The 26,948-nt window shown below is 40.2% G+C and overlaps 3 protein-coding genes across 3 annotated transcripts; 1 reads left to right on the top strand and 2 right to left on the bottom strand.

The window, feature by feature from the left end:
• Positions 1 to 2,766: 2,766 nt before the first annotated feature.
• On the bottom strand, positions 2,767 to 10,844 carry rab5ab (RAB5A, member RAS oncogene family, b). Its single transcript, XM_035163881.2, has 6 exons — positions 10,633 to 10,844; positions 8,428 to 8,654; positions 7,050 to 7,201; positions 5,507 to 5,629; positions 5,148 to 5,241; positions 2,767 to 4,636 (listed from the first exon to the last, which is right to left on the bottom strand). Exons 2-6 carry the CDS (start codon positions 8,591 to 8,593, stop codon positions 4,521 to 4,523), a joined length of 651 nt encoding a protein of 216 aa, XP_035019772.1. The 5' UTR covers positions 8,594 to 8,654; positions 10,633 to 10,844; the 3' UTR covers positions 2,767 to 4,520.
• A 1,971-nt stretch (positions 10,845 to 12,815) lies between these two features.
• efhb (EF-hand domain family, member B) lies at positions 12,816 to 20,664 on the top strand. Its single transcript, XM_035164048.2, has 13 exons — positions 12,816 to 12,976; positions 13,914 to 13,973; positions 14,704 to 14,841; positions 15,174 to 15,327; positions 15,436 to 15,546; positions 15,675 to 15,804; positions 15,935 to 16,015; positions 16,094 to 16,161; positions 16,270 to 16,424; positions 16,755 to 16,962; positions 17,097 to 17,324; positions 17,735 to 17,916; positions 18,722 to 20,664. Exons 1-13 carry the CDS (start codon positions 12,935 to 12,937, stop codon positions 18,866 to 18,868), a joined length of 1,704 nt encoding a protein of 567 aa, XP_035019939.2. The 5' UTR covers positions 12,816 to 12,934; the 3' UTR covers positions 18,869 to 20,664.
• Positions 20,665 to 21,817: 1,153 nt separating this feature from the next.
• Positions 21,818 to 26,104, bottom strand: si:dkey-82o10.4 (uncharacterized protein LOC797793 homolog). Its single transcript, XM_035162506.2, has 5 exons — positions 25,591 to 26,104; positions 24,540 to 24,611; positions 24,135 to 24,261; positions 23,487 to 23,631; positions 21,818 to 22,259 (listed from the first exon to the last, which is right to left on the bottom strand). Exons 1-5 carry the CDS (start codon positions 26,020 to 26,022, stop codon positions 22,175 to 22,177), a joined length of 861 nt encoding a protein of 286 aa, XP_035018397.1. The 5' UTR covers positions 26,023 to 26,104; the 3' UTR covers positions 21,818 to 22,174.
• Positions 26,105 to 26,948: the final 844 nt, after the last annotated feature.

Below are 26,948 nucleotides of genomic sequence, written 5' to 3'. Positions count from 1 at the left end.
CAGATTTGTAAACAGCTCATGGAAACTTTCATGTTTCTGAACACTGTGTAGGAAAAAGGCCTCTGGTGCAGCGGAGGTTGCAGTTTATTTTCCTGACAGCGGCAACAGCTTTGTGTTTGGGATAAGTGATATCTGATAAGTGCAGTGTAAACACACCGCAGCAGCAGCAATCACTCAGAACCCGGCTTGTTTCAGAGCTGAATGGGAACACGTCACGTTATTGCTCACGTAAACTCGCTCAGTGACTAATTTCATGACTGATTTTCTGTGGGCGAAGAACCAAAGACGTGTTCTTTCTCCATAATTGCACCTTTTTTTTTACTCTGTTTTTCTTCTGTTCTCTGTTTTTTCTTGTTTTCCGAGTTCAGCATGTAATGAGGAAAACTTCTCTTCAGTACAAACGACCCCACTTCTTTGAATGATTGTTTTAAACTGCACAGAATGATGGATAATCTTCTCGTATGTATCTGTTAAATGTCAAATTCTGCATTTTTCTTCCTGTAACTCACCTCAGCTCAGGATCTAACAGTTTATATAGTTGTAATGAAATCAACATGTTGGTCATCAATCAATCACGTCAACATTCTTATGTGCAAAGGGGCCAACATCCGTTCTGTGAGCAGATAAGTGATTATATAGGTTTTCTGAAACCAGACCATAATTCCAGAGAAGGTTTGGATGATGGGATCATGTGGGTGAAGTGCACTGCTGCCCTCCCATGGCGACCAGGGAGAACTGCAGTACAAACAGTAAAGTTAGTATGGAGCTCGGGTGTGAATTATAACTTGGGGAGTATTTGTTGGAGCTTAAACGCCTCATGGGGGGGATTTTAGCATCAGGCTAAATTAATCCAGTGAGAAAATTCAACAGAAAAACACATCAACAGTGTCTTTAAATAACAGCTTACATATTAACATGAATATGTATATAAATATGGTGTCTTATGTGTCTTAATTACAATTTAACCAGTGGTTATCAGAAATAAAATTAACTGTGTCTCTGCTCTATTCAAGTGTCACAGTGAGTCAGTACATTTTTATTATTGGGACATTAGACACGTTTACATATTCACCAAAATTCCAATAATAACCTGATTAAACAATAATCTGAATAATGCACCGCCATGTAAACAGCATGTTCTGATTAGCTCAACCTGAATACGGTCATATTCAGAATAAGAAATAGTTACATAATCTAGACATTGACACGTCCTAATCACAGTATAACCTCTTCTTTGAGTTTTTATATAACACGAGATTCTGTGTTTTTGATTGACACTGTACAAACTGACTTCTTCTGAAAAGCGTCTTGTCCTTCAACAAGTTTATTCCTCTGACATTTGTGAACATGAGCGATTGTTCAAAACAAATTAACAACAGGGATCTTTTCTGAGAGTTCACTTCTTTATTTGAACAAGGTTTTTTTATGGCAGCGATGAATAATCCGTGAAGTGTTAAACGCAGTTCTGTCTTCAGATAATTCATCTTCTCTGTTTTGGAACAGATTTTCCTTTCGAAGGGGATTTCAAAGCCCAAAATGCTTCAAATCCGCTCGTGTACACTTTGCTGACGTCCGTTTAATAAACTGTTAAAGGAGAAGTGAGTTTTTCAAAAAGTTGAAATCCCATTTCTTTGAGAGGAGCTGACATTTTCCACTTCCACCTCAGGAACGCTGCCAGAGAGCTCGCCGGCCCAGAGGAGCAAACACCCGCCATCATTTCCAGCTCTGAAAGACGAGCGCTGAAAACCAATACAAGCAGTTTCTGCCACGGAGCGTCCAGCCGGAGTCATAAAACCCTTTAACATGTCAAAACTTCAGAGTAGCACTTCACCAGTTCACACATGAAAAGTTTAATACGTCTTTTTTACGGGCTTAACGGCCAAAAGTGTCAAAACACCCAGAGAAATGCATTTTTGGTCTCTTACTTTGTCGTCGTCTTTGGCAAGAGGCCGACGGTCGAATTCTGGACGGTTCAGAAAGAGATCCTGAGCAAACGGCTGGACTCTAACATTGTGATTTATGAAGTAGAGCCGACTCTGAGTAGAGTCCATCCAAACCCACCTGTTTATCCCTTCAAGGTGTCATTCTTATACGAGTACACTTGTATCAGACGTCAGAAACGAAGGACTGCATCTCTCATCTCTGTATTTATCACAAGCAAACCTATAATCATGCAGAGGTGGATCACGTTTTCACTCCCATCACGTTTTGTGTCTCTTTACTCAGGAGTTCACCTCCAATGAACGTGATGAAGAACTGCACCTTCATCCCAGTTCGAACAACCATCACACGTCACCTCTCTGACAGCACACGGCCTTCCACTGAACCTTCAGCTGCCGGGAGGACGAACTGTGTGATGAGGTTTTCATCAGACTGACAGACGTCCTGCAGGGAAGTGAGGCAACGCGATCCATGACCCGTGCAACACTATCATCAGGGTCTGTGCCACTGAACACAGACCCTGAGGAGGAAGGTTCAACCAGGGGGTGCAGGGTTTTAAAGATGTGGGTGTTGAGCAGATGAGGGGACAGTAAAAACAATGTTAATATTAAAGGAAGGTTCTGCTGCATTGAATTAAAATACCATTCTTTACACTGGTGCAATAAACCAGTGTTTCCCATTCATTTGTGGCCACTGTCATACTTTTTACACATATTATTTATCTCTTAGAAATAGGAAACAGCAAAAAGAAAGTGTCCCAGAAAGTTACAAACCAGAATCATGTGTGAATCTATTTCAAAGCTAAAATAAAGAGCACACAGTGGATCTCTTTATGGAATTTATTAAGTTGAATTCAGACACTCAAAACTGATCAGCCCATCACTAGTAATGCTGTTGTACATTATTAAAATTCATTGAGCTGTAAGAGAGACCACCGGTCAGGTTAATTACGCTACCTGTTTATAGTCGTAGGTTAGCAAGTCCAATACAGTCTGTCATATAAAATCGAAGGGCAGTCATCATTAATTAAAACAGGATCAACACTGTGCAATGCAATAAAAGTTCCTTTCAAACATGACCATGGACCATTTCTGAGAAAAGTAACAAGACACCACAGAGGGATTTTGTTAATAACACTACACATACCTAAAAAGACCACCACTGCTTAACATGTGACCAGTTTTGTGACAAGGTCGAGAATAAAAAATGAAATGAAAGAAAAGAAAATAATAAAAACCCCAAAGCAGACTGATATTGAACTGTACAATTGTTCGGAATCTCTAGATAAATGTCCTGGTGAGCTCTGCAAGCTGTTCTAAAGGAGGAAGAAGACAACATTGCACCCTGTAACAACATTAGAGTAGAAGTGACAATGGATCGTCCCAATTTTCTGTTCGTGTGCTGTTCCGAACTTTAACCCCCCCCGCCCAGCCGCTCTCTTAATTCAGATTAAACAGAAACCAGGTGGATTAACAGGAGTTTGACATGGTGTCGTGTGTTTGAGTCTCTGCAGGATGACTCACTACGCAGGATGCTCAACAGTTTCCTGTTGATTTTCTTTTTTTAAATTTTTTTTTATGTGAAGCCAGATCGGTGTCGGAGCTGACACGGGCTTCTCTGCGATGACGGACTCCAAGACGCTGCAGCGTGAAAGCTTCCATTGAATAGCAAAGCTGAATTTAAACATCTTGTCAGAGCAGTTCTTCAGTTTGGCCTGGAGGTGCCGGCTCCCGATTTCTCACACGTCTGAACTCCCGTGTTTTTTTTTCACACCACGGAGACTGCGGTGAAGTGTGATGTGTGGCAAAGTGACAAGAACGCACCGCTCTACGGATGGAGAAATTTGTTTTCAGGGAACTATTTGACTTGTCGCGGCAAAACGGGGAAGTCTGACACATCCAGGCTGCTTTTCTACGTTTTTCTCAAAGTACATTTTTGTGCATTTCCAACTTTTTGGGAGCGCTAAACTTGTTTCCCACTTTTTCCATTTGGAGCCTGGACGTCGTCCCGGGTGACACGTGAGGAGGGAGGGGTTCTTGCGTTTGCATGACAGTCCTTTTCCCGCCACCTCTCAAAATAAACAATATGGTTTTATTGTGATTGTAAAAAACTAAACCCGCTCGCTAAGAGTATTACAGGCATCACACTTCGCATCCAGTCGAGCCTGTGCAGTGACGAATGAGGCTGCACCTTCTCATCACACACACGATCCCACGCTCACAGGTCCCTCACTCACTCACTCACGCTCGTCTTAAACGGGGTTAATCGTCCAACTTAATAAGAAACAAAAATGTGTGTATTTTTTTTAGGCGTTGTAGTGATACATGCATCCATTATACTGATATACACTTCTTAAAAAAAGTTTTTAAAAAACAAAAAACAAAGAAAAAAATAAAAGAACACCAACAAAAAAAAAAAGGGTATTAGAAATGCAGCTATACAGAGTCTTTTAGCTAATCCAGGGGAGTGAGGCTGAGGGTCAGGTCGATGTCCAGAGGGAGCAGAGTGGAGGGGGTGGGTGTGGTGTGTGTGAATGTGTGTGTGTGTGGGGGGGAGGAGGATAAGCAGGAAGAGCTGGGTTAGTTATTGCAGCAGGGACGGCTGGTGGGCTGAGCCGTCTCTGTCAGGTCCACCCCCCGGCTCCGCCCGCTGCTGGCGCCGGTGGCTTGGGGCTCGTTCTTGGGAAGCTTCTTTGCTGCAATGTGAAAGTGACAGAGACTCGATGAGCAGGAGTGATAAGACACGAAGGTACGTGACCCTGCCTTGTTTTTAAATGTACCTCAAAGTCTAATCTACTTTTGACTAAATAAATTACACGAATGTGAGACTGACATTGAAATGAAGTTTCAAACCATGTCAGATAGCGGAAGAAAAGAGAATGGAACATCACATGCACATACTCTAGTGATGGGAGCGTTAACATCAACTTTAAGACAGAAGGATATCTGGGAATTGTTGTCTTCAAAAATCAAAAAGTAGCTCTGAACTACCCACATAAAGTTCAGTATTTCTCTTATGTTCGACCTAAACACATTTTCACATAAGAGACTAAAACCCCGACTGTTCACAGCCGAGTTCGTCAGGGCTCTTGTCACTAGTCGGAAACTCGTAGCGACTGACAAGCTCTGCTTCGAAGGATCACAATTAAAACTCCACTTCACATAATATTCAAGCTCTCGTCAAGTACTTCCATCAGAGACACTTACCGATGGCCATGAAAATCTCGTTCACGTTCATAGAGGTCTTTGCTGACGTCTCCATGAAAAGCAAACTGTTGTCGTCTGCGTACGACTGTGCATCCTGTGACGGAGAAACCAACACGAGACAACCATTAGGTCATATCACTGAATACTCTTCAGTTGCTATGGATGAAAATAGACACTCACAACCGGTTTATCTGTGATAACGTGTGAGTAATTTGTAATATTTGGATCTAGCTGTTTTAAATGTGGTTTCGTGGTTTCATAAGGGGACTGGCCGGGCGTTGGTGGAAGGATGTGCTCTACTGAGAGCTATTGTTCACATCCTGAGTTCATTAGAAAAAAATAACCTGAAGAAGACAAACCTGGAAGTCCAGTGCTCTCTTGTTTGCGAGATCAGCCTTGTTCCCAGCCAGGGCTATTACAATATTTGGACTGGCTTGTCTCTGAAGCTCTTTAACCCAGTTCTTTGCCCGTACAAATGACTCCTGGAAAACAAAGCAGGGAGAGGTAGAGAGAGAGGGGGGGGGGGTTCATGTGATTAAACTGTAAGGACAAGAGGAGACTCATTTGATTAAATATGAAACAAAGGAAAATGTCCCCAGATACAGAAAAGGTTGAATTAGTTACAGTATCGGAGGTTGTGCTATAAAACCAAACAGAAGTTATGACATTAATGTCAGAAAAGTGAGCAACATGCTTGTTCTTTGATGTCTGAGGACCTTGTCTTGAATAATAAAATACAAACACTGTTCTCTAATGTGAAAGTTAAGAGGAAGTGTTAGAAGGAACTTGTCAGGGGGCTGCCCCGCCCCCCCGCTGCTAAAAAAACATACCAGAGGAAACACTGATAACATTTTTAATACATGTGTTAATGGTCCGTCACTGCTGCTGTAGTGAGCTACTGCTTGCAGCCGTGCACTCGAGTATATAGGTGTGTGTGTGTGTGTGTGTATATTGCGTGTTCTGCTGTTTTCTTACAGTCATAGAGTTGTACCTGATAACTGAAATCTTATAACTTTCCTACACGTCTTAAGTCTTATCTTTCTATTTATGACATGAAGGCCAAGTAGCCACTGTTGTTTATAAAAGGAGTGTGTTGAAGTAAATGGGGTTTATTGTTTTGTCTTTGTTTTGTGCCGTGGTATCGGTATCGACTACTAAATGTTAGGTATCGTCACATCTCTACTCAGGACCCAAGTCAGAAAGTCTGAATTCTACTTGTCTAGTTGTCTAATTGTTTCAGGTCAGGCCGTGTTTTGTCATGTCTGTCCACGCACAGACCTGTGGACATGTCTGTGCATGGACATGTCCAACACAACCTGAGTGGAGCCTAAAGAACCAGAGCGTATGTTGTATTCAGTGTGTTTCTAGGTGAGAGGGAGAATGACACACAATGAGCTTTGGTTCTAACAAGTGAACATGAAGAGCTAACTTTAGGAAGATCAGAGTAAAAGAGTCTGTTGGGATTGACTGCATTTTGAATCAGGGCCGATCTTTCAGGTACAATGAGGAAATAGAATGAATCTAAATCAACTGTTGGCTTCATGGCAGCTGCCTCTTTTGTTTTTAAGACAATGAAAAGGAAAAAGTCCAACATGACCTCTTTGTAAACACAGATCTATCAGCACAGAGTCATTTAGTGTGAAACCTCTTTGGAAACTAAGGGGGGTGAGTGACATCTACTGTACATTGTCTCCAGGACACTGTGTTGTGAGTGATGTCTAACCTCTTAATTTGTAAATATACAAAAACAAGCTTCTTATTTAGGCTAGACAAAATAAAAGAGTAAGATGGAAAACCCCACAATCTCCTCATCGTGGACAAGGTTATTGTTTCCACTACGTCTAGTGGAAAGCGGCTCTGATAACAAAACACTCGCATGACAGAACCGGGCACCTGACTCACCTCATTTGTTATGTCATAGACCACGATGGCTGCCTGGGCCCCTCTGTAGTACATGGGGGCCAGACTGTGGTAGCGCTCCTGACCAGCTGTGTCCCAGATTTCAAACTTGACTGTTGTGTCGTCCAAACATACTGTCTGAGTCAGGAAGGCAGCTGCGGGGGCACAAAGCAGAGGAGCCAATGACAAATGGGCCTGTTGCAAGTGAGCGGCACTGAATGTGTTTCTGGGAGGAAATAATTTAAGACCAAAGCTGGAGACCCACTGGGGATTATCTGCTCCACATTTACACATTTGGAAAACGGGGTCCTAGTAATGGCAAACAGGTTTTATACAGAACAAACAAATCTGGAAATGCATCCGGCATGAGGCAGCAATTACTTTTTGGGGTTTCTCAGGGAAGTTTCTCTGTCTTGATCCGTCTTTTATCCTTTGAGGAAACAGTCAATTCAATCTCACTCAACAATAGAGCGCAACTGATTTTACGATACTAGCGAGAAGTAAAATTATGATACCGATTTACCGAATATACTGGCCATTGTATAGATCTATATATCTTTATATATGTGTGTGTGTGTGTGTGTGTGTGTGTGTGTGTGTGTGTGTGTTTCTTTACAAACCCTTACGACAAAGATACGAAATTGAGGCTTGATATTTTACAGTTTAACCATAAACTTTATCATTAATAACAAAAAGAAAACAGATATATATATATAGAACTTGAATTAGGGAATTTAACATTATTCTAATTAAAATGTAAATATAAATGATCATCTTGTTTACAATTTGACGTTTCCAACCGGATTCATCCTGCAGGTCTTGGGATCCATCCATTGACCCAGATTCTCCTTCTATGTTTTGTTTAATTGGTTCTTCATTGTGCTTGAATATGCACATTAATACGTATTAGAGATAACCAGAACTATAACATTAACTGTACAGGTGTTTTCAATCGAGATTATACAGATGGTTCCGGACCAGTTTAACCTCACTGGACCAGTTTACGTGAGGAACCAGGGACTAGATGCCGATAATTCCTACTGTTCTGTTTCTGTCGGCTTTGTTCACACTCAAACTTCACCAGCTTCACTTGTAAACTTAAAAGGTGTCTCTCCTCATTCCTCCTTCTTCTCTATTGATTCCACATCTGTTTGCCACCATGATCTTTTTGGTGTGTTAAACTAATTTCTGACCAATTTCCTCTGCTCTTAGTAACATTTCCTACAATCAGACGACACAAATATGACTCTTGTGACTTCTATTTATTAGTGACATCATGATAAATGGCGTGATTCATTCTCACATGACATGAATGCAAATAAAACCAAGTCAATAGTATTAATCCTTGTGTGTAATATTTTTCAGGTCTGAAGATACGTACCTCCGATTGTGCTCTCTTGGAATTCATGAAACTGTCCCTTGACAAACCGAAGTACGAGACTCGACTTTCCCACCGCTGACTCTCCTAATAGCACAAGTTTGAACTGACAAATCTTGTTGCCTGTGTTTGGCCCATTGGGTCGTGTGGCTCCACCTCTACTTGCCATGTCACACCGTCCACTCACTTCCTCTGGGCACTGACCTGATGGGAAAAACCCCAGAAAATACCTGAACAGGACAAAGAAGAGAAAGCAAAGTGTCAGTGTGATGTCAGAAACATACAAATGAGTCAAAAACGTTTGAAATGTGCAGGTTCACTAGAAAATTGAACATGTGTTTTTACATTTCTAACTATGAATCAAAGCAGTTCATGAGCTACGGGGATGTTTTTCTTAAATTATTTATCTGTAACTTGTGGTAACACAGCAAATGGAAAACACATATCTTCTGATCAATAAGATAAGAAGATTTAAGATATGACATATTTTCTCTGTGGCTGAAGGGGAACACCGTGACCACAGCACAGAAAACTGAAAAACTGTGCAAGCAAACCCTATTTATACAGTTAATACAGTTTTTATGGGTACATTTATTACTGTATAGACAAATATTGTGTCCAGGTTTGCAGCTCATTATCTACAAAATAAAATTATTTTAATATATATGGCTCATGATAGGAGTCATCCCAAAAAGAAATAATATTTACTGATATTTACCAACTAGTCAATGTTGTAGATGTTCTTTCTTATGATTGATATATTGACATAAAACCATTCTTCCTATAACCCAGATTTTAATATATATTACAATACACTTTATATTTCTTTACATCACAGTTAAGATATATGAAAAAACAACTAATAATAATAACACAACTATTTTACTACTGGAGCAAATGTTTCCAGAAAATGTGTCTGTTGGAAACAAAAACTTACAGATTTCAGGAATTTCAACGTTATGTTATGGAAGATGTTTTTTCCACTACATCACCAAAATTATGGTGACAGTGACGATGGAGGGAGAATAACCGTAGCCACCACGTCATTACAGAGTTTCACGTTACACGGCTACACTTTCATTCTCCTCCAAACAATAGTGGTTTGTTTGCCATAATAACTAACCAGAGGAAATATGTGAAAACAGGTTACGACAAAAAAACCATAGTTAGACAGACACACAGAGAGCGAGACAGTTTACAGTATCGTGGCGTCTCTGAACTTCTGCTTCCCGAGAGCTGACGAGGTTTCTAACTTTTACTTCCAACTTCTGAAAAAGCTGAGCCTCTGATGAAGGTGTCAGTGTCTGTCCTGGGCCACGTCTGTGTTGTCTGTGATTCAAGTGACGTGATGCTGGGATATATAAGATGAGTGACTCCAGGTGGATTCAGAGGAGTTTTCTGTGCAGGGGTGTTGATGACAGAAGGTGAATAACAAAACACGAACCAGTCAACAACAGCTCGTCTCTTGTCTCTTGTCTCGTTTCTCAGGTCCAACAACAACAAAGTGTCCACAGAGTCTTCAGCCCAATAAATGACTGTCAACAGTTTGTCCACATCGCGTTACGACACCGCTCACCACAAATAACCTGTTGTGTTGTTGCTGACTGGGCTCGGAATTAGCACAGTAACGACTGTTAGCGTTAGCATAGAGCTAGCCCCCCCCCGCATTAAAAACCCAAATATCTGCCTGTATTAAACAGCTCAAGCTAACAAGTGTCACGTTAGCTTCACTGTGTTTACGTATCCGGGACGAGGTGTTTACCCACAACACGTGGAGGTGACACGCGTGTGAGCTTTGAAGAACACACACAAGAGGATGCAGGGTTTTTTTTTTTTGGGTGTGTACAGCTAATGACAGCTAGCTAACATTAGCTAACATGACGTGAAAACCACTGACCTACCCCCGGTCAAGCTGATGGGGGTGGGGGGCTAACGCGGGTCCGTGGATTGTGTGTTTATATTCCACGTTAATGCTCTAATAGATGCTAACGTGGTGGCGGATTTCAACAACACAACGCGGCTAAGCTACTGTGTGGCTAAACAGCTGGGGCCCTTCAAGCGTACGGCTAGCTAGCGGTTAGCTCGCCAAGCTAACGCTGTGTAGCCGCAGCCGCATCGGGAGGAGCCCTCGGGATAGCCGTTAGCCACCTAGCTAGCTTAGCTTAGCTTAGCTTAGGTGAGCTAACGCCGGACATTAGCCGAGCTCACCTGTACGGACGGGAGGAAGCGGCTGGGTGTGGAGTGTTTTCTCCGGGAGGCTGCGGGTCGGAGGCGGCGGGGTTCACAGCGGGTCCGGACGGCGGCTGTAGCCTAAGATCTCAGGAGGATCCCCGATGTCCCACTTCTCTCAACTTCCCTTCTAGCATCGTACGAAGGATGATGACAGATCGTGTGACTGGAACTGACAATGTGCTACGTACCAGGGAGAGGAGCCAATCATGTGTTCGCTCAATCCACTGCTGGGTGACATTCTGAGCAGCTACACAGAACAACAATATACAATAATATACAATAATATTACTGCTTTCTCACATAATATTACTGCTTTCTTATATAATAATACTGTTTTCTTCTATGTGTATTATCACTGTTTTCTTCTATGTGTAGTATTACTGTTTTCTTCTATGTGTAATATTACTGCTTTCTTATATAATAATACTGTTTTCTTCTATGTGTAGTATTACTGTTTTCTTCTATGTGTAATATTACTGCTTTCTTATATAATAATACTGTTTTCTTCTATGTGTAATATTACTGTTTTCTTCTATGTGTAATATTACTGCTTTCTTATATAATAATACTGTTTTCTTCTATGTGTAGTATTACTGTTTTCTTCTATGTGTAATATTACTGCTTTCTTATTAATAATACTGTTTTCTTCTATGTGTAATATTACTGTTTTCTTCTATGTGTAATATTACTGCTTTCTTATATAATAATACTGTTTTCTTCTTGTGTACTGTTTTTGTGTAGTATTAGTGTTTCTTATATAATAATACTGTTTTCTTCTATGTGTAGTATTACTGTTTCTTCTATGTGTAGTATCACTGTTTTCTTCTATGTGTAGTATCACTGTTTTCTTCTATGTGTAGTATCACTGTTTTCTTCTATGTGTAGTATTACTGTTTTCTACACATAATAATAATAATATACAATAATAATATGACTGCTTTCAAGATTCAAGAGTTTAATGTCAAATGCACAACAATTACATTAAGCAGTCGCTGGCAATGAAATGCTTGGGTCACAGGCTCTCTTATTGCAATGCTCCGAATATTTACAAGCAAAAAAATATTGAATAAAATAATATAAAATACAATATCAAAAGTTTAAAATAGAAAATAAATATATATATCTAAATATATATATATACACCTAAAGAAAAAAAAAGAAAAACAATGGTGCAATTATGTGCAATAGTGCAAATATGCTGAGGTGCTGGTTTGGAGGAGTTTAAAAGTCTTATGGCCTGGGGGATGATCTTACATAATATTACTGTTTTCTTCTATGTGTAGTATTACTGTTTTCTAATACTACAGTATTACTGTTTTCTTCTATGTGTAGTAGTACTGTTTTCTTGTATGTGTAGTATTACTGTTTTCTTCTATGTGTATTATCACTGTTTTCTTCTATGTGTAGTATCACTGTTTTCTTCTATGTGTAGTATTACTGTTTTCTTCTATGTGTAGTATTACTGTTTTCTTCTGTGTAGTATTACTGTTTTCTTCTGTGTAGTATTACTGTTTTCTTCTATGTGTAGTATTATTGTTTTCTTCTATGTGTAATATTACTGTTTTCTTCTGTGTAGTATTACTGTTTTCTTCTGTGTAGTATTATTGTTTTCTTCTATGTGTAATATGAATGTTTTCTTCTATGTGTAATATTCAACATCATGTGCAATATTCAATATAAACATTCAACATCATGTTTCTGTTCTTTTCTTATCATATCTTATCTTATTTTATCTTTTCTTAACGCATCTTATCGCATCTTATTGTATTTTATTATATAATAACGTATGTTTTCTTTTCGTATTGTAATGTATCTTATTTGATCACATCTTATTATATTTTATCTTATTGTATCTTATTTTATCTTATTTGATGTAATCTTTTCTTATTGTATTTTATCTTATCTTATCTAATCTTATGATATTTTATATCCAGAACAATAAACAGGCTGAAAAGACATGTAAAATAAAACGGTTTCTACCTTATGAAAAATAAAAAAAATAAAAATATTACTGTTGATATTTGTGAATAATATGAATGTGATGACCTCACTGAGAAACATTACCTTAAATACTTTTCATCATCAGTTGAAAAGTTTTTGTCTTTTTTACAGTATGTTACTGTATTGTAACGTGAACTGCTGTTGCCTGGCAACGGAGCAGAAACAGAGCTCCGCGTCTTCGAGCCTGAATTTAGTTCAACGTGGAAACTTTGACGTTAAAAACGACAAACTAGAGACGTTTGTGTTTGTTGCTGCTCCACGTGAATTCAACAGGATCATGAGCGACCCAGAGGAACACGTGGAAACACGCACACCGACGGTAAGTGAACTTTAAACCTTTGATACGCACGCAATGAAAACTTCTTCTAACGCACAACACGGGACAACAACTACCTGTGTTCATTTCCGGTGATATTTCATAATGGCGAAATGTTCCGTTATATATATTCTTTTATAGCTTATTCTTCATTTTTTATTCAGGAGAAGGCTCCTTTGAGGACATAGGAGACAGGAGGGTCTTCCTTGTCATCAAAGGATCCTTCTTCATGTAGCAGAGCTGGATTCAGACACACAACAAAGTTTAAGTTTTCAGCATCAGACATTTCAGACTCAGAATCAAGACCAAGAATTTGTCTCCTCATCTTCCTCATCTTCCTCATCCTGTTCTTCATCCAGCATCTTTATGAACATGTCAACCATAAGCAACTTACCAACCGTAAGTCTGGAACAATCTGGATAAAGAAAAATCAAAAGCATATTTTCAAATGCATATCAATCAGTCTATTAAATATATACTGTTATATTCCGAGTTTTATTTTGTTGATCTAGCTATGGTTAGCTAGGCAGAAAAGAAGCTAGCCAGCGAACAGCTCGTTAGTATTGTACATATTTCTCTTTCTCACTAGTAATTTTAAAATAAGACTTACATGCATCAGATGTGCAAAAGCAGCTGTGTGAAATGAATGGCAAGGGTTTTAAAAACATTTTTATAAAGTAAAAATAATGATTTCTGGTAATAACAATATATTTAATGAATACTGAGATGTTAAATGATAAAATACATTTATTTCAAAAATATAGCAAAGACACACTCATGCATGATATAACAGGAAATTAATGCAGGTCATTGTTGATCCCATGTTGTGTATCAAAGGGGTTAACACCATGCTAGCTAGCTAACGTGGCATTAGCATACTGCACCTGTGTTTTAATCTGAGTAAACTTTTGTGTTTTCTGTGTTTTTCTTTTAACAACAGGCTGGAAAACTGACGCCAGGAGGAGACACAGCTGAGATGTGCTTACAAGAAGTGACAAGGGTTTGTACAGTGGGGGGTAATCACACAAGTACAAGTACCTGTGCTACAGTGTAGAAATACTCAGTTACAAGTAGAAGTCCTCCATTGAAGGAAATGTACTCCTCATACAAAATGTGGGTTATAATTGTTGATGCATTCATGTGTAGGCATCACTGATGGTGCAGCTGGTAAATGTATCTACTACTGTGTAACTTAATCCATAACCAAATATATATTTGAATCACATATCTTTTTTATTAATAATTTGAATATGCAAAATACTTCAAGCTATATCAAATAAACGCAGCTGCATGGGTTATATGATATTATATTCCGTCTGAAATGTAGTACAAGAATAAAATAATAGAAAGTGGAAATACTCAATTATAATACCCCAGAATTGTATATAATTTAATTGAACTTCCTGTATGTCTGTCTTTTGTTTTTTAATCTGCTCTGTTTTAGTATGATTTGTGTTATTTGTCATTGCTTTTATTTATATATTGACAGAGGAGATATTTTATTTCAATGGGACCTTCCATAAGGATAATTAATAAAATGAATACACAATAATATACACAAAACAAAATAGTATAATACCCATTATACGTCACATTTTATTTTTAATTATAGTATTAAGTAATATTATAATTATAGAATAATAAACAAAGAGTAAATGTTATGAATATGATTTGAATCCGACAGGTTCTTTTGTAAATTTTGAAGGTGAGTGTACTTTCTACATTTTCAGCCCTCCACCCCCCCGGAGGTACGGAAATTTCGCATGCCACCAGAACCGGGAGCTGTCAGAGTGCACCCGGGCAAGGCAGATGATCCAGATGTTGCCAGCACGCTCGTTCATGGCATGAGGAACATCCCATGTCCTACTGTCAGTAACACACACACACACACACACACACACACACACACACACACACACACACACACACACACACACACACACACACACACACACACACACACACACTTCATTTTACAAAGCTCTCTAAACATCCTGATTTTAGAGAGCTGATTAATTACTCAATGCCTGATTCAAAATATGTTTGTATAGCGCAAAGATCAATTTAAGAAAAGAAGAGAAATACTATGACAGTAGTGTAGTCAATTTTTGTTTTTACCATGTACTTGCCATGAACATTTTTCGATGCCACGCAACCAAAATATGTTTACAAAGTTGTAATTTTTACGTGATTCCACCAGGTCAGAAGCTTGATAAATCCTCCCCCGAAGACTGTGTTCCAAAATAAGCTGCAAGAGCTCAGTGAAGCAGATACTCTGGGCTCAGGTGATCAGCAGATTGGACTTCCCACCGTGTGTAATGACAAAACTCCCTTCGGGGATAAAACAGTTTGGGGTATGTGTAACATCAAGTAAGGCGATCGCTGATACCAATTTTTAAAATAGATTAAAGTTTGGTAAGAAACAAATTGTTCTTCTCTTTCTCTCATTCCTTGTTGTCCAGATCATGATATGTGGGATATTATTAACCCTAAAAAAACAGCTGAGCAGCTGAAGAAGGACGCTCAGGCGGGGCATGAAAATTATGTCCGCACCCACAATGCCTATTTTCCCGGTAAGAGAGATCATATGATTCACAAAAGCCGATACCAACTTTCTGTTTGTCGAGTTTAATTGATTGTTTTTGAAAATGTGGCGTCTGCTTGGTCACCACCATGAAATAATTCCCCTCCACTACTCCAGGCGAGCAGATTGACAGGAAGTACGACTGGACTCAGGACGGTAAAGACAGCAGGTTCGGGAAGGCCACGCCTCATTTTAACGACGGACGTACTACTGGCAAAACTCTCTGCTGGTTCGGGGAGTCGCGCAAGTGAGTGCGAAAATAGAGCAATAGTGTTTTGTTGTTGAGTCTCATTATATTATGTATCTATACAGTATGTAATTTTGAAATAAACAAATAAATTAATACCTCACCTTGCACGATTATTACCATGCCATAGGTTTTACAATCCAAAGACTGTTTGGACAAGATCTGGGGACAAGGACAGGATGCAGCAAAAATCTGACAACGCTAACAAGATGTAAGTATATAACTTTATACTGTAATTCACTCACCACTGTTTTACTTCTTAATCCTCTAATAAAACTTATTGTTTCAGGAGAAGAAATCCCTTGAATTTTTCCCCAGATCACATCTTTGGTCTGCCAAAGCCGCTGGATGAATTCGGTAGAGTTTCAATTAATTTGTGGATTCCATATTTGAATATGCAGGATTTTTTCTGACGTTTATTCTGGTTCAAGACATCAAACGGCTTCCTGCCTGCTTCTCGCACAGGTGCTGGAGAAGTTATCCACTCCGCGGAGCCAGGGCAGTACGTGAGGGTTCCAGACCAGCAGCACAGCCTGGTCAGCGCAGTGCGAATCCATCTCAAGAGGGTCAACTTCCAGAACTTTCCCTCCCTGCTACAGGCGTTCAGACATTATGACAAGGTACGACTGGCAGGGTGAGACTTTACCAAAAAACAACTATTTCACCATAGCTCTGTCTCTCAGGGAACATTTTGCTTGTCTCAGCACAAAAGGCACAGGTGTAACTTCTATCGTTAATCCAAATCCTGCTTTGCATTTTGACCCTTGCAGCCATTATTGATGGTATTGGTCACACCCTTGTTTGAAGAGTCTGACAAAGTGATCTGCAGTGAGAAAGTCCAGTTGCAAGCTTTGAGATGAAGCTGGTGATGTGACAATAGTTCCATAAACCTCCTCGTCTCATACTTAAAACAAACCTTCTCATGTGAATCTCTTTACGTGAATCCCCAGAACGGAAAGGGGATGATCAACAGAGACGACCTACTGGCAGTTTGCCGTCAGTTCCATCTGGATGTTGGTGAGTCGGTCGTGGATGACCTGATTGATTACTGTGACACAGACAAGGAGAGACACATAAACTTCCTGGAGTTCGCTAACTTCCTCAACTGGAAGGACAGGATGCCAATCAACGCTCGGGACCGATACATCATGACGAATGGTCAGTTTAATGTTTTGTTTATTGAGCTTTTTTACAAAATTCATTAATTTGGTATTGTACATCCGGGTGAAGCAGAGTCTGAACCTGTAGGCTCATGTTCAGGGATGTGATTTTGTGTCTCTTGTCTCTTGCAGCACCTGAGACCAGCACAGCTCCAGCCGACATAGACAAGATGTCTTTGTCCCAACCAGAACAGCTTCCTGCCGCTCAGGCCTTGATTGATCCTGAAGACATGGAGCCTGTAGCGCCAGGCAGCTCAAAGACGACCGTTAGGACCCTGAGGCGACTCCGAGAGGCCCCCGACCACTTCCTCACCTCCGCTTCCTTCATCGGGGCGGACAGGGACCGTCCTCTCACATCAAGTACGTCAGCAAAATCCATCTTCTTTGGCGATATAGATAAAATAATAGATCAAATGTTTCACAGTTGGACATTTTTCTTAAAAATTGAAACCCATTAAGTAGGATTTATGGGTGAAAACAGTCAGAACGTGCAGAGTAATATGAAATCAAGCCGCTCGTATATACATTTATCATCATAGAGACACAATCATGGCAGTTATACTTCATTAGTATCACTGCCTGATACTTTCATGCTGTTTTCCGAGGCGTAATTGTGTAAATTAAAACATAGTTACAGACATCTGTTTTCTTTTTTTTGACTGATGTGCAACAGTTACGTAATATTTACGAGCGCTAAATGAACCTATTTACATTTCCTTCATCCCCATCTAATAAAAATCCTTCCTTATCATCTGGTCTCTCTAACGTAGACAGTCGCACATATGGGATCCCGTCTGTGCGCGCCGACCTTCCAGCTCCGCGCGTCACCAGAGTCACCGACACCATCAACTATGGTGACAAACCCTCGGTGGCAGATCTCCTGAATCCGTCGGTTCCCGCCCTCCAAGGTGTTTACAAGGAACACTTCTTCTGTCCTCGCACCAAGGAGGAGGTAGGCATCTGGTGTTGTGTACTTAAATAACAAAATACAAACTGAGTGTCTACAGGGAGGTCACAACGACACGGTCTATACTTTTAATGTCCGTGGCTGTCTCTGATCTGTATATGATTAGGGTTGAATCATTATTAGACCAGTTTGACCTTTTTGAAGAATGAATGGGTGTTGAAGGAGACAGATGTTGGTGTAATATGCTTTTTTCACGACAGACTATTTTCCTCCAGTCATAGCGGGAAAGCACAGATGTTACTAACAACAATAATGAAGAATCTGCTTAACGTAGGCGTCTCAGTAAGTCAGACAGTGAGGCAGCGCCTTGGATCTGTCATCCGAGATCAACGCAACTTCCCTTTATCTTATTAATAACTTCCAATGTTCAACAAATCAAAATATCTGCCTGAGAAAAAAAAGTCTGTTTCCAGATCTTTCACAGTCTGTTTTTACTTTAACAGCAATTTAGATAAAAAGAAGTCTGGAGAGTTTGCAGCTGTGTCCTTGTCTTTAGTCATTAGTCGAATCTTTGAGTTGATTACAAACAACTACACTTTTATCTAAAGCAGATCAAGATAAATAGTGAATTAATATTTAGTTGTCTAGGAAAACGTTTTCCATCACCAGCCTGTTTCATATTTGTTCAGGTCTTTTTCCACATTGACCATTAAAACACTACTGGTGCTGCGGCATGGCTTCAGTCCACTTGGATCCAAATGAAATACAGTAAAAGGCATAAATGTCAGAGTGATACCTCTTTGAGTGAAGTGGGGTTTTCTCACTGACAGTTTAATCTTCTTGTTCACAGATCGCAGAGATCTTCAGGAATGTGGGCGTGGAGATCTCGGAGGAAACCTTCGAGGAGGCCTGGACCCTGGCGTCCATGAGGCAGCCGGACGGGGAGGTTTGTGTCCAGGTTTTCAGCAACGTCCTCAAGGAAATACAAGCCATGTGATTCTGAGGATTGTTTTTTTACAAGTACAATGCTTCCCCACCGCGGTCGATATTTAACTCTAAATAGATTTTCTCTCCTTTGTTGTAAAACTTTGATGCTAAGTTTTTTTTTTAACATGATAAAGAAACACTGACTTTTCTTTCTTTCAGTGGTCATAGGCAAATCAAATCAAATAAAAATAACTGAACCATAAGGTGTACAGCAAAAGCAGAATATTTGTTTCACAGCACAAAAAAATGTTAAAATCTTAGTAAAATATCAGTAACTTCATTGCAAGAAGTAATTAAAGAGCCAGAACGACATGTAAATTGCTTAATCTTTAACAATGGGACACATTGATGCGTTTATATGAACACGTGCATCACCCGCTTGATATCAAAATGAATAGTACTCAGCTTGAGCTTTGATTTCTTGAGAGTGATCCACTCTTACATTAATCAACTCATTAATGAAATCCAGAGAAACTAAACTTTACATTTGAAACTTTTCTTCCTGTGGGGTTGCTTTGATCCGGCAGAATCAGCTGAATCAAATAAACACTAAGAACTGTGTTTTGTGCACTGGAACAATTTTATTTTATTTTTATCACACCTGCGTCCAGTAGAAAATTGATGGTTTGATACTTTATCATGATTCTGGTTCTGAATCCACTGGAACGACAAACAGAGGAAAGCAGCACTGAGTAGAACTTCTTTTTAAAAAATGAAACATTTTTAATGGCTACCATCAGACTAATGTGTCTTGTCATATGAGCCTTTATCTGAGCTTCCTCTCGACCTATTTCTTGGATTATGTTTTTTTTTTGGAGCGCTGCCTTTTCCTTTTTATTTTACGAATTCTGCTGGAAGCCACGCAGCAGTTTCTGGCAGAGCACCCATTAAAAAAAAAGAAGGTTATGTGAAAAGACACTGCACCTGTTATGCATTTTTCAATATGTTGCGTTATATCTTACACCATCAAGTTGGTTTGTATGTGATACGGTGGAGAAGTGAGCTGCACCTTTAAAACTTTGAGGTGAAGTGTTCTCGTCGTCTGTCTGGTGTGTGGATCAGGTTTACTCTGTCGATACAAAACAAAAACTCAGCGTTGTCATGTATTCAATTAGTGTTTTCTGTTTTATGCTCATAATTTAGTTTAATGAATATTTACAGTGACATTAAAGTGAAACCAAAGCCTCTTGATTGTCCCCTGGTGGTTGGTGACAAACCCCACCTCCTCCATGTTAGCTGATGGGACCAAGCTAATTCTCAAGAGATAAACATGTCAGTGAACAAAATAAGTTTTTTCCTTCCACGCCCCATGTCTTGTTTATGTGAAAATTAATTTCGCCATTGAAATGAAAGATACAGTTCCATGAGCTTATTTGTTGTGTCAACACTTCAGCTTCTTTGTGTTGAGAAATCTTTTGTCGTTACGCCTAAGCTCTTGTGAAACAGTGTTAAATCTTTAATTGATTGCGTTGGACTTGATAATAACAGCCTGTGAGACCGTTGCGGTTCTCTGCACCTTCATCATTTGTTCTGAGTATTAGGTTTGATTTTTTTTTTAAAGCATATTTATCTTGTAATTCTATTAATCAACCTTTAAATTAGTCTGACAGAGATGATACAATTAATTTATGCGTCCTTGGAGCTGAGATGCGTGCAGACTAAAGAAGATACGAGGAATTGCTGGTAATCTGTTTCGCTAACCAGATTAATGAAACATGTTGGCACGCGGCCTCGACCGATCCACGTGTCAGAACATTACAAAACAGCAAAATAACTAATAAAACAACATTAGCATTTGTACATTCACCACTTGTTTTTGTGTTAATTTCCATTAAACTGAGTGATGCACAGGCGTGGCAAATTGTTTAATGTGCTCCCACCGTATCCATGAGCATATTGACATGTGCTAAGCTAACCGCACTCGTCTAATCTCATTATGACTCTGCAAGATGCTCGACTGGAACCAAGAAACCCCCACGCAAACTTCCGCAGACCACACATTACTATGCAGGAACATTAGAATAATCCCCGGCGTGTTTCATTATGCATGAATTAGCGGCCGCTAATGACAGAATCCTCTCTGTTTGTCAGATATCGTGTCAACATTAATAATATTGCAGCGAGCTTTAACAGAATTGGATGACACGCGGCATTCACCGGCGTGTCAGACGTGATGCCTTTGACAAGTGACACGGTTCTGGCAGCGACGGCGGCCTCGCACGCAGCCGGCGTCTGAGTTAGTGGAACAGGTGGAGGATTTTTCTGGGAGAATTTGTCATTCTCGCTCGCAGCGATGCTATACAACTATTTCCACTTGGTATAAGACTCGTGTTGGGATTTCTTGACGACCCATTAAAGTACTTGCTTAAACATTCAGTCGCAGACAACCGTGCACCGCAACTTACGCCCCCTCCTGCCTGCTATGGAAAATGGATTATCTTGTTTCACTTCGCTTCTTATCACAAGTCGCAGAATACTAATATATCTGGTCCCTTATACGTTTCATGTGGAGAAGACGCTTGTGGAAGACGGGGTCGTTGTCTTTAAGGCTAAAGCGGTCGGCTTTTATTTCAGCCTGTTGGCGCCGAGGTCAGAAACAACTTGAGTGAACTGTTGCAAACTTGGGGAACCTGAGGACACTGTACATTTTCTTTCTCATCCTAATCCATTTCCTGTTTATTTCACCATTAATTAGGTTATTTACGTGAAAAAAAAACTTTCATTTGTGCCACAGCTCCTAAACCGGTCCACACAGGACAACAGTTCAGATTTTGTGGTTCTGAGTGACATATTTGTTGGTATAGTGTAGATGAGGAGAGGGGGCAATGTTTAATAGTTGGAATGAGGAGGACTTCTGTGCGTCACCTGATGAAAAACTGGGTCATAAGCCAACGCCATTTGTGAAAGAAGAAAAAGATTTAGCTTGAAAGCTACAGGAAGAGCCAGGGCATGTTTTTTAAAATTTTATTTTCTTGGCAACACATTCAGAGACTTTCAGGAAAATAAGAGTTTAAGTCGTCCTCCAATGACTTTATCATTGTATCCATGTAGCTCAGCTAAAAACAAGGATATTTCACCTGCGTAAAATCAGTAGAGGAAAGTCTTTAAAAAGGCATCGAGGGAGATCACAGGATGAACTTCAAGTAGGAGGACAGGTTGGTGTATGTGAAGTCTTCAGGTGTCTCCACTGCTTCAGCGCTGTGGCTCTTTAGTCTGCTGCTCGCTTTGTCCGTCTTCTTTCACACATACATAAGTTAAGTCTGCTGCTGGTGCGTCCATGACGAGTGAGAAATGTCCTCACAAGAGTTGAGTTGAATTATTTCGCCAGTGTCCAGTGCCAGTGCCAAACTGTTGTGACCGTCCAGTCGGGAGACGCCCCCCTCGTTAGCTCTCGATGGAATCTAGAGGGGAAAGAGGAAGACATGATTAACAGGAGCTAAGATAGTTTGCTTTCTCTTGAAATGTCAAAAGAATCTTGCATTATAAGTAAAAGTTTATTCAAAGTGATAAATGCAGACTGACATTCAAACATTCAAAAGTTTTGCCTCTAGTCTCACCTTGAAAGTAATGATGAGAGGATTCTGAAAATACCTTCCTTATTCTGCCAAACTCTTTCTTTCTAGCCTCTGGGATAACATTTGAAGTTTAATAGGCTTTCTCAGAGGCGACTCTAAGACCTGAAACAATAGGCAGGAGAATCTGGCCAACTAGATAGGTGGGCATTAGGTAGAATAGAACCGACAATGCGGTCCAACAACAAACCGGATTACCGACAGGAAGCGGAAAGAGGCTTTCACCGTGACGTGCACTGGGAGAGAAATCATTTCCTCTTTTCCTCACAGCAGCAAATGATGTCAGCGGCTCTTTAGAGTCAGACGTGACACATAATCAGAACTGCATTGTGTCATTAGGCCTTTTCCGACGTGGAATATGTGATGCTGCTGAGCTTTGTTATTCAGACATGAGATTCCATTACATCTCTGTTCCTCTGATGGTTTTATTCAGACGTAGGGACATTATACTTGGTACCAGCAAAGTAATGAGTTACATACATATCAAGGAAGAAGCTCAGTGATGTTTTTAAACCTTAGTTAATGACCATTAATTATCCATTTCCACTATGTAGCTGTGCAGTGTTAAAGTGAAGACAATCAAAGGAGTGTCACCCTCTCTCTGCTTTTTGTTTTCTTACTTTTCTCCCAAACATATGGCTACTATTAATATTTCAAATTTTTAAGCAGTGAGAATTATAATGTTACATTCACTCTTATCTATTCACATTTCTCCAAGATTATCTCTCCCTTGTATATTTGAAAAACATTTGACATGCCATCAGCTGTTACTCTCCGGACCAATGTTAGAAGGTCTGCAGGAAACTTGCAAATACATAATCGTTTCTGTAAATAAATATAATTTTACGCGGTTCAGCGTGAATAATTGTGCAGGAATAAAGTTAAAAGACTTTGGAAAAGAACTTTGAGCAAATCACTGATCAAAAAGTTTGCGTCAGCACACGCCGCGTGAAAAAGATCCAAACGCGTCAAAGCTGAGATTTGATGGTAATCCCTACTTTTGGACACGTGGCAATTTCCAGTGCATGTGCTGACGACAACAAGCTGAGAACTTACTCATAGACAGCCGTGGCTATTTTCTTCTGTGGGCTGCCGTCTTCACTCGAGGCCACTCTGAAGATGTGTGTGGCCTCTGGGTCGTCGGGGCCTTCGTGCGCCGTCAGGAGCCAAAACCTCATGACGACGAAGCAGAACTTTCTACCTGTGACACGAGGGTTGAAATCAAGAGTGAGCAGGAATGAAGTTTCCAGTGGGAAGATGAAACTTTTTACAGTCACACATTTATAACTGATTGATGGAATTTATATCTGGACTCCTCTGTTGACAAAGCGTTGAGCTGATCTACAGCTAAGGAGCATGTCCCTCACTAAAGGACACTTAACCTGTAGATGATGAGGAAACTAATTGTGTTGTATTCTGACAATTGAAGCTGCGACTCACAGGAGATCGAACCCACTCACCAAAGACATTCAAGGTCAAGTTTCTTTGTATTAAGTCCCTGAATCCTCTGATTAATTTGGAAGCTGCTATTTAAAAAAAGGTAAATAAGTTAAATAGTGTTGCTTTAACTTGGAGGTGGAGCTCTTTACCTTTGTTTGCTCAGGTTGTGAAAGGTCGACGCCGACATGATGCATATTTCAACTCAAATCATCTTCTCGCTCAAAGCATTTTTCAGTGTATGAAGACTGTTACAACAAAACTCACCATATTGATCATAGACAACAGACACATCTTCAGGAATCAGAAATATAATATCCTCCACGTTGACAGCGAGCTGCTGTCTCTGAGCTTCAGTGAGGGACCTGCAACTCTTCTCAATGTGTTCGACCATCTGCAAGAACAAAACACACCGTCAAAGCAAAAAAAAAACTAAAGCTGACGCAGTAATAGTTTATATTTGATCGTTAGAAGAATAAAGAATTCATCACACTGGATTATTTTTACAACAAAGTGTTATTTTTGGAAGTGAACAAAACGGCCCAACACACAGGAGTCCATAGCTCTAGTGGTCCATTAATATCCTGCGTAATATTAATGACGTACAGGAAGAAGAGGGAAATATTCATGTTTCTTTTGGATACAAATCCAGTTATGTGCCTGATCCGTTACCTCATTGGACACTATCCCCCTCAGTTGATGGTATCTGCCACTGGACATCACGTCGGACACGTGGACCAAAGCCTGGGATGGACGAGGGACAAGATGGGAGTTTATTAAAATGCTTCATGGTCAATGATGTCAACACAGTTGTGGGCTGCGCTGCTTGTGTTAAATGTTATTATTTGTCTTTATCTCTGTTTCACTACGAAGTCTATTCCGAGATAAGACATTATTTACAGTAAAAAGGTATTTTTTGATTTAGAGTTGCTATGTAGTTGCTATTGAGATCATTGTCTGTATATAAAGATAGATTTAATATAGAGTTCAAACATGCTAGTTGTTTTTCACCCATTTACATTAATTCTGTATTAAATGCGCAATATGCAATTGTCTGCCACTAGGGGTCTCTCAATCTAAATAATGACAAAAGACGGAGTTTGTTGTTTTTAACCACCATTGATATCAGCTTCTCTTAATTGTTCGGGAGGTTTCTATCGCAAGTTAATTGTTCCGTAGAAGTCGTCGCTCTATAAATCAGACAGTGAATAAATCTGGGAAAAACAAAAAACAGAATAAAGCAGTTTCCCGTTAAAGTTTTTTGTTTTTCTGGAGCCGTTAGGTGAACATTTCATGTTTACGATCACTTATCGATCACTTAGCCTTAGGCCTAAAAAGTTATTTTTAAAAAAAATGGCGCAATTCTGGGTGAGAAACACGAGGTTTGCGCATGCGTGGAGGGATATGACGTCATGAACAGGTGCCCAAACGACGCCGCCAGTTTCCGGGATGAAAATGTCGGTTTTCTGTGGGTCGGAAATCCACTGGAAACATTTGGATAATGTAAGTAACCAACTTTACAAAGTTTATAGATACATTTTAGTACAGAAAGTTTCATGTTCAGCTTTTGAAAGTTAAGATAAAACTTGTGGTAACAGTTTTTTGTTTGGGTGTTTGCAGCTTTTAAACCAATGATGTATAAACTGAGGAATAAAGTTATAATAGAAGTTTAACAACACAAAACTCTCCGTATGTGTTTGAGTGACGGTTTGTCAGTATCCACCTGTTTCACTCCTCGGTCGAACTCCGCCGAGTGGAGGTCCAGCTCGAAGTACAGGTGGACCAGGTACATCACGACCTTACACCGGATCCATGTGATCGGGTCCGGGATGCCCACCACGGAGATAGGGGGCCGGGGCCCGGAGCTCCCCGCCGGCCCGTCGGCTCCGGGCTGGGAGCAGAAGAGTCTGGGTTTCTGACCGACGAACACGACCCTCCGCCGGCAGAGCCCCCGGCCTGCAGCCCCGGTGAAAGGACGCACAGGACTCGCACTCGCACCCGCCCACTGCCGCTGCAGGACCGGCTGCCTGCGGCCGCTGGGGCCCGTCCTCCAGGCGCACAGCCCCGACCTGCACCCGGCCAGGACGCTCATCTCCGGGGATGCAGCGAGGCCGACGATCCGCTGCATCACAGCGAGGAGGAGACGACTCTGCATGCGGGGTTTGACCCGAGGAGCGCGGCTGCCTCCATCCCCACAGCCGAGGTATTATACAACTCACCCCCATGATTTACCCACAATGCTCTGCACACGACGAACACACGCATGACAGCTTCCGGTGCTCGTGGACAAACTCACACGACCCAGTGCAACACGTCATTTTCACTATCATGTCAAATGGTGCAGGAGTGTTTAAGTTGTGTTGATCATTTTTAATTTATATTCTTATTTTTTCGATTTTTAATATATTATATATTTAATATTCCTTAGACTTGAAGTTGCTTTTAGCTTTTTCCTGCAAAACTTATTTCTTGCAGAATAATAAAAAGATTTATGGGAAATAGATGATGCGATGGATAGATATAATCATCTAATGTTAAAATATATAGTATGCATTTTGTAAATACATATTTTACGTGTACAAAGACTTTCATGTACAGGCTCTATTAGCTCTGGCAGGAACAATAAACATCACATGATTCACAACAGCCTCATAATCTTAAACACAATGTTATTTACAACATTTATTTTAAGGTTAAAGTAGATATTTTAAAAAGGAATCCGTCACAAACTGGCTTCAAGTTGCTTCTTTGCTCATCTGTGGACATTTCAAATGTCTCATAGCAGCACTTACTACATATGTATTAATTTCAAATCCCCATATTTGTTCTGATGAAGCTGAGAAAGAGTTGAGTGTGTGTGTGTGTGTGTGTGTGTGTGTGTTTGCCGGAGCAGCACCTAAAGGCAGCAGGGTGGCTTTACCCATAGTTTCCAGTAGAGGGAGATAAATATCCATTTATCTGCCTCCTGTCCAGTGGGAGTGTTTCTGTCACAGACTCAATTTCAGACTCGTTACCTCAGGATGAAAGGTGGTTGTTGGGTCGACGGTTTAGGTTAAAGTTAGAGTTAAGGTGTCACGCTGT

Source organism: Hippoglossus stenolepis, chromosome 8 (genome assembly GCF_022539355.2).
Source record: "Hippoglossus stenolepis isolate QCI-W04-F060 chromosome 8, HSTE1.2, whole genome shotgun sequence".
In the NCBI taxonomy this organism is placed as follows: domain Eukaryota; kingdom Metazoa; phylum Chordata; class Actinopteri; order Pleuronectiformes; family Pleuronectidae; genus Hippoglossus; species Hippoglossus stenolepis.
This window is presented reverse-complemented; position numbering and strand designations above follow the sequence as displayed.

Excerpts from the sequence above, each read along its gene's own strand:
- rab5ab (XM_035163881.2), bottom strand. The coding sequence starts at position 8,593 with ATGGCAAGTAGAGGTGGAGCCACACGACCCAATGGGCCAAACACAGGC. Across the intron at positions 7,202-8,427 it reads CCAAGAGAGCACAATCGGAG|CTGCCTTCCTGACTCAGACA; the intron begins GTACGTATCTTC and ends GTGCCCCCGCAG. Across the intron at positions 5,242-5,506 it reads AGAGAGCACTGGACTTCCAG|GATGCACAGTCGTACGCAGA; the intron begins GTTTGTCTTCTT and ends TCTCCGTCACAG.
- efhb (XM_035164048.2), top strand. The coding sequence starts at position 12,935 with ATGAGCGACCCAGAGGAACACGTGGAAACACGCACACCGACG. Across the intron at positions 12,977-13,913 it reads TGGAAACACGCACACCGACG|GCTGGAAAACTGACGCCAGG; the intron begins GTAAGTGAACTT and ends TTTTAACAACAG. Across the intron at positions 16,963-17,096 it reads CCGATACATCATGACGAATG|CACCTGAGACCAGCACAGCT; the intron begins GTCAGTTTAATG and ends TGTCTCTTGCAG.
- si:dkey-82o10.4 (XM_035162506.2), bottom strand. The coding sequence starts at position 26,022 with ATGCAGAGTCGTCTCCTCCTCGCTGTGATGCAGCGGATCGTCGGCCTC. Across the intron at positions 24,262-24,539 it reads GGGGGATAGTGTCCAATGAG|ATGGTCGAACACATTGAGAA; the intron begins GTAACGGATCAG and ends TTGTTCTTGCAG. Across the intron at positions 22,260-23,486 it reads ATAGCCACGGCTGTCTATGA|ATTCCATCGAGAGCTAACGA; the intron begins GTAAGTTCTCAG and ends TTTCCCCTCTAG.